This window comes from Globicephala melas, chromosome 10 (genome assembly GCF_963455315.2).
Source record: "Globicephala melas chromosome 10, mGloMel1.2, whole genome shotgun sequence".
Classification (NCBI taxonomy): Eukaryota; Metazoa; Chordata; class Mammalia; order Artiodactyla; family Delphinidae; genus Globicephala; species Globicephala melas.
This window is the reverse complement of record NC_083323.1, coordinates 94,997,447-95,011,570: the sequence shown is the minus strand read 5'-3', so window position 1 is coordinate 95,011,570 and position 14,124 is coordinate 94,997,447. Positions and strand designations below refer to the sequence as shown.

The window sequence follows — 14,124 nt, the reverse complement described above, 5'->3', positions numbered from 1 at the left end:
TAGTAGGTATTATTCACTCATAATCAAGATCAATTACTTTTTCTTCATACCCTTAACACAAAACAAAAATAGTGGTATAACAAGGAAACAAGGCAAAATCTAATTTGTAATAAAACTGTTGAATTTTCAAGAGACTATCAAGATGTTCTAATATTTAAATGTCTCCTGAAACTAGATCATGCTGTAAACAGAGTCTATCTAAAGTAAAAGTTTCTGACAGAGAATTTTTCATTTCTTATTGTTTAGTTCTCCACATTGCTTAATTTCTGCTTTAGTCTTATCACCTTTTCTTTTCTCTCTGGAGTTCACCTGCTTCCCATGTACCCTTAAATTCTGTGGCCCCAGTGATCTGTGTCTTTTTAGTCCCAGATGCCCCTTCCCACTTACCAAAACTGAAATGAAAGAAGATGTGAAATTACTGGTATCAATGGAAATGTTCACCAAACCATGCTCATTCGTAGTAAAGCTGGCATGGTATGCAAGTACATCCACGTCGACAACTACAGTTTTATTGGGGATTGGCTGATCCTTCTCATCAACTAGAAGAACCTAGAAATAGGAAAGTGATAGCTGGTTCCGGGTGTTATATAGCAATAACATTTTCTACTCTGTCGTATTCGCCTCTTGACGCCTTGGCCACTGTCACTTAACGAAGATCTTAGAATATGAAAATAAGATTTGTTTTCTGGGCTCTAAAATATTTTTCTTTTTGACATTTATATTTAGATAACTTATGAGCATTCAACTGAGAACAGCCAATAGTGGACTCATGATGTTACCTTCCCAAATTTTCTTCATCTCTGGTGTTCTCTATCTCAGTATATAGGGCTTCTATCCATCTGGTAATTTATGCAGGAATATGTAGGGCCTTATTTTTTTGGTCATGTTCTCTCTTTCACTGCCTATATGTAACAGTACCTATATCTAACCCATTGCCAAATGCTAACCCTTCCCCTGCTAAACATCTTTTATTCCTATTTACTTCTCTCCAAATCTACTGCTTCCATTCCAGTTAAAACCACAATATTTTTTCCCATCCGGTTTCCTATATCTTTCTATTTAAGTTTATGCAGTCCCCCCTCTGCTGCTCTGTCCTTGCTTCAAACCATTCTCTATACAGTTTAAACTACACTGCTCATGTCATTCTCCCTAAAACTTTCAGTAACTTCTCAATCCAAAATTCTGAACATAACCTAAAACACACTTGGTTCTTTGATCCTGAAAAAGCTGTTGTACACCTACAGCCTTGGCTGTTCTCTCATCTTTCTTAAATTTCTGGCCAAGTCATATTCATCCTCCAAGTCTTCAGTTTTCTCATGCTTTTCTCTTGACCTGAAATGGTCTTGCCCCATTATTAATTTCTTGCCAATTTGATACAAAATACTGGAATACCTTAAGACAATATCAAATTCGTATACATCAATAAAATGAGGAAATTGCCTGTAAACTGTCAATTCAAAGATTAGTTACTACAAAATAAAATGTAAAATGCCTAGAAATCTTACATTTCCTTGATAGTTTACTAAATTGGATATCAGTCTTATAATTTAGCAATATTATTATGAATATTGAGCCTTGAAACTAAAAAAATTAAAAAACTAACAATAATAAAAACACTAAATGAAAATATCTTATTCTTTCTATAGAAAATTATATTATAAAATCAGTTTATAAAGAGGCAATCAAAGAGTATGCAGCCAAACTATACAGGAAAAGTGTATTATAAAGGTGTGTTAGGAAGTTAATTAGTAAGAATACGCTTTTTTGGGGGGATTCTGTGACAATATTTGCCTTTCAAATTTGTTATATTCTTTTCTTACTCTAAATAAATATTCATTTTTATAATAAATTTTGATTTTGTGATATAAAAATTTGTTTTCTTAAAAGCCACATCCCAATTATGATTATATTGAAAAGATTACTTTACCTGCCCAAAGAAAGGGAGCCCACGTCTGTAATGTGAATCCACTTTAGTAAATTTCAGTTTGCTTAAGGTGTTTGTGATTTTACATGATCCATGTCCAGTTAATTCCAACCCTGAAAAATAATTCAGTGAAGCTGAACTGTTCCATATATTCAGCTCACCTCATACTTCCATCCCATTTTCACTCCATTATAACAAAATACCATCCATATACTCTTTCCTTAATCTTTCCAGAATTTCTCATGCTTAGAAAATCATTGTTATCCATACTTCCTCAATTCTCTGTTTTCACAAATATTCTGCTTGTTCCACACATGTTCTTGAGAAGTTGTTCACCTCATCTCCTCTGGGATCTTGCTGTATCTTTGTGTCTATTTCACATCCACGTCTTCCCCCAACAACTTTCTGCATACATCTTGATTCTTCACATTGGCCTAAAAATATTCTTAAATTTCTATCACAAACTACTTCCCCAGCAAAAACATTCTTTTTACCACGTGGTGAAAAGTATAGCCAATACCCGGTGCTCTTCCATTCAGTGAAGTGTGATCTGTATTTTAACCCCATCATCTAAAGCACCGCTCTATCAAGTCTAAAAGATCCTTTATTTTCCCCCAACATGGTATTCTCATCTCAGACCTCATTAAAATGAACTCTCAGAATTACTTCATACATACGTATCACTGAAACCCTACCAGTGGCATCTAAGAAATTGTCCTTATTTCCCCTAACCTTGTGACTTCTAGTTTTATTTTGCTGACTTATCTGATACTATTTCCTAACTGCAGTTGTTTCTGGTCTTGGGCCCCTCGTTTTCTGCCTCTAGCCTCAATTTAGCAATGCCAAGTGAGCTCACTTTCAGAACACTTGCATTTACTCTTAGGAGGATCTGGACACAATGAGAATGGTTTCAGATTTACATTTCTCGTTCTGATTTTGTTCTGGCTTCCTTTTGAAATTGTCAAAATGAATTTCATTTTGACATGAATGGAATGAATCAACTTCCATTTTGATATTCCAATCTGTGATGAATCATCTTTGACACATTCTCATCACCATAGCTCTTTCTCATCTTTTCCTTATCTTGGTTAATGACATTTCTCAATGGCCCCCAAGTTGTAGTCTTTGGGGTCACCTTTGAATAGTATTCTGATGTATCACATTGTAACACATTTTTCATCTAGCCTGTCCTTCTCATGCCTACTGGAATTAACTTTTTAAAAAAAATCAATTTATTTAGGTCATTCTCCTTAAATATATTTGAAGATATCCAATGTTTTTCATAATAAAGTCTGATCTCTTTAGTACATGATTTACTTTTCTAAACACCTTAGCACCAGCCTACTTTTTTAAGATTCTCCTGGGACCGAACGCATTTGTTTTATGCCTATTACGCTTTCCTGGTCCATCACTATCTTTCAAAATACTATCCATTCTATTCAAATCTGCTCAAATGTTACTTTTCAAAGCCTTCTTCAGCTCTATATTAGAATTAACTCTCTCCATGCTCATTTGGCCCTTATTGTTTACATTTCCTGTGGAAATTTTATTACGGTTATATATAATACATGCATACATATATACATAGCCATATATATAATTTCTCTTTAGATTCCTAATTCCTTGAAGGCAGAGACCATGTCATTGTCATAGTCCCCAGAAACTATAAAGCATTTTACGTGGAATGGAAGTTTGATAAATGTTTAATAAATTAATAACTATTTAAAAATAATACAAACCTGTTCCCTCCTCTCTGACCTTGGCTTCCACTAGTAATTTCATGTCATATCCTTTTTGTCTCAGATGAAATATTTTACTTTTTACTAGTTGTGTGAAACAGCCTTCCTCGTCTGCCTGAAGAGAAAGGAAGAGAATTCCTGGGTCCTCTGATTTGTGATTTAAAAAGTCAGTTACCAACCTATGAACATTTTGTGTTGGCCACAGAAGGAAATTTTACAAATGTTCTGACCATCTTTTGGGTGCTTATCTTTTCCCAAGCCTCCAAATGATACAAAATTTCTTCATTAATCATTGAGTTAATCATTGCCAACCTTTGCCTTCTCCCCTCTCTTCCAAAAGCCTATCCAATTTCTGTCATATTAAACTTCCTAGAGTTTCCCCAATGTGCCATGGTATTTTGTAATTCTATCTCTTTGTGTGTGTGTGTATGTTGTTCCTCAAATAACATTCTTTCTTCCATTCCCAGCTTGGCCAACAGTTACTGCTCTCCTAAACTCAGCTCAGACATAACATGTTCTAAGGAGCCTCTGTAATGACCTCCACCTAAATATCAACTAGGGACTGTATTTTCTTAACTGTGATATCTAGGTCATTAAAAAAAAAACATATATTCATTGACTAGATGAATCATTATAGCAATTAGATCTCTAAACTAAACGTCGGGTTTCCTATTATAATAAAGATTTGTTTTCATTTTTGTACTTATTTACATGAAAATATTTATTGCATAATTAAATTTAATCTTATTTAATGTACTTATATGCAGATATCATGACTCATTTGAAAATAGAAATTAATCCTAGTCTCCCTGATAATAGTAAGGATTTTGGCAGCTAGATTTCTCTCATGTTTATCTTGCTTATCGATGTTTATCTTTTTTTTTTTGGCGGTACGCGGGCCTCTCCCTGTTGTGGCCTCTCCCGTTGCGGAGCACAGGCTCTGGACGCGCAGGCTCAGCGGCCATGGCTCACGGGCCCAGCCGCTCAGCGGCATGTGGGATCCTCCCGGACCGGGGCACGAACCCGTGTCCCCTGCATCGGCAGGCGGACTCTCAACCACTGTGCCACCAGGGAAGCTCTCGATGTTTATCTTGAACTTCATCATCATATTCACCACCCTAGCCTTTCATTTATTTGGTCTCTACAACTTTGATAACTTGCTTTTCCACACCCTTATAGTGTCCGCTCACGTTGCCACACCCTGGACTTTTATATACTCTTCCCCTGAAATCAGTATTCATACATTTCATTTGTTAATACGTGTCCTACTGCTGTTTCCCTTAGTTATTCTTGCTCCACTTTTTCTCTGATGTACTCGAGGCCTCCAGTTCATCATGCCTCTCAGTCCCCCTCTCCTCAACCTGAGGCTGGTTTCAGTCTCCGCTATGCAGGGTAGATTCCATAGGGTGTCATTTGATTCTCCCACTAGCCCAATTCTTAGTATCTGTCACATTCTTCTTCTATTATATTTGATAAAAGCCAACTTTGGAGACTTCCACATCCTTTTATGCCCATATACCTGGCATGTCAATTGCGGTCAGAAGGAAATTACAAAACTGGCCAAATAAATACCAGTATAAATCCATGAGCCCCACCCTCAAGTTGGTTCCGATCATTGCCAGGCAATCTTAAAATGTGTCCCTTACTCCACACTTCTCCCAGGTGACTATTTCAAACACTACTCTCATATTGTATTGTATTGTAGTGTATTCTCTATTCTATTATCAGCCACAAGAAAACAAGATCTGGTGTTACTGTCCTGGGGAGAGTGATTTCCATATACCTGTTGACTAAATTCTTCACAGATACTTTGTGAATGTTTTCCATGGCAGGTAGAACTGTATCGTGAATATCTTCTGCACACGTTAATTGTCACCAGACCACGGACAGGCTTTCCATATGTGTATCTATAACAGTAAAGAGTCATACAAAAAATACGTAACATAAATAACTCAGATGTTCTTCACAGGATTTGATCCATTCATATACCCATCTTACTCATTGACAGCAATTGTATTTCCTTCCAAAGCATTTGTACTTTAGAAGCACTTATTCTGAAACTGTGTCTTAATTATCTACAACTCTAAGAGAAAATACTTACTGAATACTGAAATACTTTTTGAAACTCCTCCAAATGGAAAAGTAACAATGCAGTTTTTTCTCAGATCTTCCTTCCCTCTCAGCTGAAGTTTTACTTCAGCTGAGAGGGAAGGAAGATCTGAGAAAAAACTGCCTTATTTCCTTCTTTCTCTGCTGTCAGATTATCTAGGTTATGCTTCTACCTTTGCCAATACCTCCTAGTTGTTTTAGGAAAAAAATTAGGGAAGCATACACAGTGTATTTCTAAGTCCTCCCTAACTCATGTATATTTTAAGAGGATAAATGAGGAATTAAATGGGAAAGCACTAGCTATAGAACAAAAACATTATAAGTGAACAGTATCATGATGACAGTCGGATTCTGCCAAATATGATGGAGAGATGTGATGTGGTATGGTCTGAATATTTATGTCCCCCCAAAATTCACTTGTTGAAATTCTAAACCCCCAAAGACTGATAGTATTAGGAGGTGAGGCCTTTGGGAGGAGGGTGAAGTTCTCATGCATGTGTTAGTGCCTTTATAAAAGAGGCTCCAGAGAGATCTCTTGTCCCTTCCTCCATGTAAGGACACAAGGAGAAGACACCAGTTATGAACCAGAAAGAGGACCTTCACCAGAACTTGACCATGTTGGCATCTTGATCTTGGATTTACCTGCCTCTAGAACTGTGAACAATAAATTTCTGTTGTTAATAAGCTCCCCAGTCTGTGGTATTTTGTTATGGCAGCCTGAACAGACTAAGACATGATGTGAAGCTGAACTTAGTCTCTTGTTTCTTAAAGTATGCTTCATGGACCACCCACATTGAAATTCCCTGAGATATGCAGTGATAGTCAGTCCCAAATCCTTCCTCAGATTTATGACTGGAATCTCTAGAGGTGGAGCTGAGGAATCTACATTTTAACTAAGAACGTCCATAGATTCTGATGCAGACTTAGATTAGAGACTTATTGCCCAAACTGTGAAGCCCCAAGCTTCCTCTTTTTATAGTTTCCCCCTCCAAAAAAAAGTGCTGATAAAGTAATAAATTATTTACTAAATTTAATCACTTTGTTGAATCTTATCTTTAAATCTGAATCAAAAGCCTTTCCCTTTGATGGAAAAATTTATAGCATCAGAGCTGGTGAGAAGAATGAAAACATGTTTTACATGCTGTTCTTAGAAGCAAGAAGTACAATCAACCTCCTTGGTGCATGTAGGGGGTACTCTACTGCACTAAAAGGTAATCAGGGAAGAAATAAATGACATGTAGTTTTAATTCTACCTTATATATCCAGCCTTTAAGATAGAGGGTCTACTGAGCTTCTTTCTAGCTTTCCATAGTTTAAGAAATTGGGAACTATAAAAGAATGGAGATAATAGGACATGGAATAACATGGAATCTATGAGCATGGGCTCCAGAGTTGGATGACCCAGGTTCAATTTAAACCAGTGTCTGGGATATAGAAATATAGAAATGCTTCATGAAGCTAGAATTTTTTTTTTTTTTACTTTCAGAGGCAATATAGAATAGTGGTGAAGAGTTCAGGGTCTGGAGTGGACTGTTGGATTTAAATTCCAGTCTTCTGGAATTTACTGTCTGTAGGAACTTGAACAAGTTATTTTATCCTTTAAGTGTTGCAGTTTCCTCATTTGTAAAATGAGGATAATTATCCCCTTCTCATAGGGTTAGTGTAAGAAAAAAATGTAAGTAAGTGCAAGGCACTTAAAACATTGCACATTTTAAGTGCTCAGTTAATAATTTTTATTATTAGCAGTAGAAGTGTTGTATGCCACCACCCCTGCTCCCTAGTCTGAGTTCAGACAAGTTGGGGAGAGAGTCATTCCTTCGCTAATTAAAATACTTCAAAGTCCAGTGATCATTATGGGCAATACAAATAAAGTAGGGAAAAAGAAATGAGGTCAAAAAAATGTAACTCACAGACTGCAGACGGATACCACAAATTCATCATCTAGAAAACCAATAGTCTTAGGCATTTTCACTTGGACTTCAAATTTGGGCAAAACTGTTATCAACAAAAGAGAAAAAAAATGGTGAGAGTGGGCAGGAGGTCCTGTAAGCATTAGTAATGATTCTACTACAGAACCTTGTAACAAAGGGTCACATAAAGTGATTTCAATTACAATAAGGGGCAGCAGGGCCACTATTGGCAAAGGAGATGCCGTCATAACCATGGGCAGCTGGTACCATGTTAACTTGGTTAAGCTGGTATTATGGTTCCTAGAATCTCCTTCTCTGAATTTGTCCGAGATTTCAAAGGTGGGAGGAAAGTAGCATCATTAATCTCTGAAGATCCCCATGGTTAGACGCGGTTACAGGGACAGAGGGGCCAGCAGTTTCCAGTTTGTCCTTATTTTTTCCCTCTCTGTGTCCAGCTCTCTTCCTCCCAACTTCTAAACCCTGCTGACTCACAGAGACCCTAGGCCCACCATCAGCACCTGGTTATAGAAATACTGGAGTGGTAGGTAGGGAGAGGTAACAGTCTTCCATTGATTCTCCTGTCAGTTTCCCTTCGTGTTCCACTCTGGCATCTGAAGGTGCCCTTGTGAGTTCTGATCTGTCCATCCCCACCAATGCTTCAGGAGGACTGGTTAGTAATTTCCTCTGATCTACTATCTCCTCCTGTTGGACTCTGACTTTTCCAGCCTCTCTCACAGTTGTGTATAAGGCTTGTTATTTCTATAATGAATCCCTGTTCTATAATTCTCATGGCAGTTCTGGTGAGTTTTGAGAATCCTGTTTTTGTGATAGGTCTCCTTATCCATGGCATGATGTATTTAACTTAAGTTAGAAAATCCGCATAACTGATAACTAATAAGATGGTTTCAAGGTCTGATTACTATTATTAGAGTAGATTACATGTAGGTCACACAAAGCCAGGTTGTAATCCCAGGAAATACCTCCTGTTATAAGACATAGATCACGAGATGCATGTAGATAACATAATGTATTGGTTAACAATTGATGTTTGAATAGGGTCAGATGGAACTATTAAAATTTCTCTTGCTTCTTGTTGGTTCCGTGATTTTGGTAAATTAGTAACTTTTCTAGTATTAATATGTTCGTTTGTAAACTGGAGAAGGTATAGGATCTGCTTCAGAGGGCTACTTTAAGGATTAAATGAGATAGTGCATGAAACGTGCTTAGCAAATATTTAAATAAATAAAAAGCCTTGCTGATTTTCAACTATTACATGCTAGATTTTTGCTTGTCACCTACATGTAAAAATGATCCAATCTTTCATTCTCTAATGTCATAAATATCTTGGACACATGCAGAATTCTTACCATATTCATTCACCTCGAAAGAGTGCTCTATTTTTTTCCCTGACTCCTTCTGCAGTATGACCTTGTAGGGACCCAGCGTGGGCTCCACAGAGAGTGGGAAAGAGAGCTGCTTGAGTCCCCAGTGCAAATTGACACTGTGCCATTGGAAAATCCGGTTCTTCTTGGGATTCTATAGGTAAAAACATCACAAGTTCATAGAAGCAACTGAAATATATAATTTTGAGTAGAGGAACAGCTTTTCAGGGAGAGTGACATTGGGAGGTGGACAATTAGCTGATTGGTAAATTGGCACCAGAGGTATTAGCAAAGGTTTCTAGGAATTCTAGACTGAGCAAAGGACATCTTTCCCAGCTATGCGATATGACAGCTGATAGCACCTCTTTTTGAGATTATGCATACCCATCTTGTTTAGAAATATTGGAAGAGCCACTAACTTGCATCATCTCAGGGAATTTTGTTCCTTCATTTACATCTTATCTACTCTCCCCAGGATTTAAGAGAGAGGGAAAACAAGTGTTTTATTTAGTTTTGGTGAACTGCCGGTGGGGAAGGTGGAGGTGGAGCGAGGCAAGTTAACACAACTGGCAGTGAGTCCTCATCCCAACCGAGATACACAATACATTACCTACCTCAATATAAACCACTGGGAACTGAAAAGAAAGAAAGAGTATGAGTGTGAGATAGAGTTTAGAAAGAGAACACCATGACATTAGCATTAATACAGTATCGGGACCAGAGGAAGTAAGCCTGTTCATTTCTTGTCCAAATGAGGAGATGTGGCTCCATTTCATTCACAATACTTTACATGTTTAGTTTGGGACATACGCCTCTTAAGAAGTCACGACTTCCCTTTAATGAAATAATGTACAATTGAGAAACCTACATTTAGGTAAAAAGGTCCTAATAATAGTTTATTTTGCAGACGATGTTTATCTCTGAGAAATTCTCCATTTCTCTAGGAGAGAAATGAAATGCACTTATTTTCTTCAGTTCAATGAAAATAATTGAGTCTTTAAGGGCATAATTTTAACTGAATATTTAATTTGTTTAAAAAATGTAGTTGATGAACTGATCTCCCTTATTCTCCAGCAGCGATACACTTTTGAGATCTTTCTGTGATAGATTTAAGAATCTCATATTGGTCTCGGTTCTCCGAAAGAATAGGTTTTACAATTTTGCCTGTTTCTGCCAATCTTACCCACTGTTGTGACACTCACCATTTCATTCAAAGGGTGAAAATTGACATCCACAGAGACAATGCGGAATCTCACTGAAACACAGAGATTTTTCTCATGAAACCCTCCAGTGGGAACTCAGGGTGGTAAGACAGATAACAACGTGCAAGGATTTCCATAAGTTAATAGAGAACCACACTTCCAACCCTTCAAATTGCTTTTGCTCATTTGGTTCTTTATACCTGTTTGTCCTGGTTTGTAGATGGGTTTGTCTGTCTGAACAAAGACAAGGCTTTCTGCTTTTGTTATGTGAATCCACTTCCTCTTTATGAAGTGCTGGGTCGGCCCTTTCACCTGCACAGTGATGAACGCTGAGGAAGATGATGACTCCGGAATCTGTAAAAACGAAATGAGCTGAAGAATCTGCCCAGATCCACTTCTGAATGTCTCAGCCTTTGTGATTTTCTCATTTCTCTGGTTAGTCCCGTGAAAATTAGTAAGGGATAGGGTCAAAGGTGATGTCCCCTCTTTTTATAGATTATTATGATCGTGTAACATGACAGCAACGAATTGTTGATTTGACTAAAGGAAAAATGTCATTGCAATAAAATGAACTAATTCTTCAACCAGTTATGACAATGAAGGCAATAACAAGCTCACATTTTCACAGCAATATGGTAGTATTAAAATAATTATTAAATTTTATTTTTCAACGGTCAAAATAGCATTACATATTATTGTTGGCAGTAAGCTGGTATGATTAACTATTTAATACTTTAAGTTAATTAAAGGTTACAAGGACAATACATTAACCATCAACCATCTGCGAGATCATAGAGAAGTCACTTAACTTTATGAATCTATGTGTTTATATCTGTAATGGCATGAACATTATTTTCCTTAGAAGTTTACTTTAAGAGCAAAGATAATAATGGTTATAGAAGTCCTTCCTATAACCATTATTATCTTTTGTATGTTGCACCAGTTCTGTTTGTAAATATTATGTAAGTTTATTCAGTAGAACTTTTATTTTTAGACTCTAATTTGAAATTTGCTCTGTACTCCTCATTTTTTTCTTCCTTTTGCTTTTTTATTGTTGGGGGTCAGAATGCAAGGCATCAACTAACATGCTCTCTCTTTAATGCTCTCCCTTTTCCCAAGGAGGGATACTGACCATGAAGGAGCTGCAGTAGAAGGAGTGCTTCGCCCCCAGGTCTGTGAGGAGATTCCTGCTCTGCATCTCATACTCCAGAGTTACTGTCAGTTCCACTGTCTCATTCAGGTGATTAAGCACGACACAGGCCTTCTCGGTAACCCCAGCATACAGCTGTGATGGGACCAGGACCAGGTACTGCCTGCGGAGAAGAGGGGTCTGGGTCAACCATGGAAGAGTTAAAAAGACATCATTACTGTGGTTGTTTTCTAGATGATCTTTGCTATCGTCACCAATCAGACAGCAGAGTCAGATTTCAACAGGAGTGGAGAGGAGTATATTCTTCAAAGACCAATCCAGAAGGCCTTAGAAACTCAGAAAGCCCCTGCCAAGTTAAACATCAGTATGCTTCTCCTATACTGTGGAAATATTCACTCTCGATACTAGTAAACCTATTCATAAGTTATGGATAAGCACTCCATGAGTTGTTATATATTTTGTATAGAAATAATTTTCAAATTTAGAAATTTTCAATGAATCAAGTAAATGTGATCATACACACGCATGCGCACGCACACATGCACACACACAAATATTATTCAGAAACCCTGCTGTTCATGACAACATGAATGGGCCTTGAGGGCATTATGCTAAGTGAAATGAACCAGATAGAGAAAGACAAATACTGATGGTATCTCTTACAGCATGCGGAGTCTTTAAAAAAAAGTCAAACTCAGAGACATAGAGTAGAAAAATGGTTACCAGGGAATGGGAGATGGAGGAAAATAGGGATAGGTTAGTAAAAGGACACAAACTTTCATTTATAAGTTGAATAAGCTCTGTCTGAGAATGTACTATATAACATGGTGACTATAGTTGATAACACTGTATAATTGAAATTATATAATTGAAATTTGCTATGAGAACAGAACTTAAGTGTTCTCACCCCCCCAAATAAATATTTGAGAGATAGATGTGTTATTCGTTAGATTAATCTATGTGATAGATTAATTAAACTCAATGGGGAGAATCCTTTCACAATATATATGTGTGTACACTTTAAATCTCTTACAAGTTTAATTCTCAGTTATATGTAAATAAACCCCAAAAAAACTTTAAATTTTTTTTAGTAACAAACAATATTATTAATCAGTTAATGATCATTGAAACCAGTAAGAAAACCTATCCACATGTGGTCTTGGGTTTCAATGGGTGATATCACAAACCTCTTTGTTCCAGGAAACATTGAGAGATAACGATAATACGTGGAGAGGAGCTGAATCGTTTTTCACTACTGTTTCAGAAGCAACCTTAGCTCTTTTCTTTCTTCCACTCTCTAGAGATGGAAGAAAAACTAGGCTAATCATCAGACATATTACCATATACATGCAGAAGAAAATATTCTCCTGTTGCGGTTTGCCCATCGTTTACAATCACCTAAATGTGCTGCACTTTGTGATGTTCTGCTGGCCCATGACTCTCTCTCTTTCTGAAGTGTCCTGGTCTAGCTGGAAAACTTCTATTGGCTTCATAAGACTCATCTCAAAAGCAACTTTCTTATGTGGACTTTGGTGATGCCTCTTCCCTTGTATCAGTTCCCATGAAGAGTTAGGTTATCTCTGAGTATTCTCACAGAATCCTACAATGCCTGGTTCTGTTTTTGCATTTTATTTCATTCGCTGTGCACCATCTCTCTCTCTCTCTCTTTTTTATACTATGAGGTACTAAGGGCAGGGGCCACATTTTGTTAATCTGTATATTCTCAAATCTAATGCCAGCCCGTAAAGTTTTGCTGAAGGATTGAGTGAAATGACACACAAACCCTGGCTTGTCTGTAAGTCATGCATCCATCGTGGGAATACCTGCTTGGGGAAGATACAGACTGAGTCACTTGACAATGGCCAAGACACTGCAGCCTTTTGCACCAGTCAAAAAAGAATTTACCTTTTTTTGGTAGGAATTCTACATTCTTATTTGATGAATGTTGTAGAATTCTATAATCTTATTTGGTAAATGTTTCACAAATGTTACTACCCTATATCTCTGAGTTTTCTAGAACTGGAGTACGCCTTTTACCACCTGTGCACTAACAATTTATCAACACTTCTGAGCTTTTTCAACAACAGATAATTTCAGAAGGAATCAGGAAATAAATAAAAAGACAGACATCAAGAAGCTGATAACACAATGGGAAGAGGAGGGCAATAGACTTTTCTGGAAATGTTGCTTACGGTTTGGAGGTAGCTGAAGCATCTCTGGGAAGGAGCAAGGAAAGCAGAATCAAGACTGGATTAGGCAGCTGACATCCCCTCATGGTGGAGAGAGGAATAGGAAAGAATGGGGCTCTTGAGTCCTTGATTCCTTGAACTCTGTTCTTGTTCCAGAATCACTGGTTTTTATTTTGCCTAATGGGCAGTAAAAGTAAATGGCTAACCATTTATTTTTGTAACATATTAACTACTTCCAGTATAAAAAAATCAATTGCAGATCACGTTCATCCACTTGCTCAAATTTTCTAAGTGCCTGAAAAATAGTACGTTGAGGCTACATTAGCTCTGGTTATTAATCAACACGTTAAATGTCTTTAAGAAAAAACAAAGTAAATGACATGATTTGATGAAATCAATCAATACTCTTGATCTTTTTCTTTTTTAACAAGAGCTATTTATGTAAATACATATCCCAAATCTCTTCTTGGTAGACCAGGGAGCATCACATATTCTCCCAAGCTTCATCCAATACAGTTA

At 37.1% G+C, this 14,124-nt stretch overlaps 1 protein-coding gene across 1 annotated transcript in view; it reads right to left on the bottom strand.

Annotated features, from left to right (window-relative positions):
• LOC132598040 (pregnancy zone protein-like) overlaps positions 1 to 13,691 on the bottom strand; it is a 40,535-nt gene extending 26,844 nt beyond the window's left edge. Inside the window, exons 1-11 of the mRNA XM_060306995.1 lie at positions 13,609 to 13,691; positions 11,399 to 11,579; positions 10,467 to 10,620; positions 10,267 to 10,319; positions 9,679 to 9,699; positions 9,050 to 9,218; positions 7,683 to 7,767; positions 5,447 to 5,570; positions 3,664 to 3,778; positions 1,928 to 2,037; positions 388 to 549 (exon numbers count right to left, since the gene is read on the bottom strand). Coding sequence (XP_060162978.1) covers positions 388 to 549; positions 1,928 to 2,037; positions 3,664 to 3,778; positions 5,447 to 5,570; positions 7,683 to 7,767; positions 9,050 to 9,218; positions 9,679 to 9,699; positions 10,267 to 10,319; positions 10,467 to 10,620; positions 11,399 to 11,579; positions 13,609 to 13,691 — 1,257 coding nt within the window. The remainder of the gene's footprint in view (positions 1 to 387; positions 550 to 1,927; positions 2,038 to 3,663; positions 3,779 to 5,446; positions 5,571 to 7,682; positions 7,768 to 9,049; positions 9,219 to 9,678; positions 9,700 to 10,266; positions 10,320 to 10,466; positions 10,621 to 11,398; positions 11,580 to 13,608) is intronic.
• Between the last annotated feature and the right edge of the window lie 433 nt (positions 13,692 to 14,124).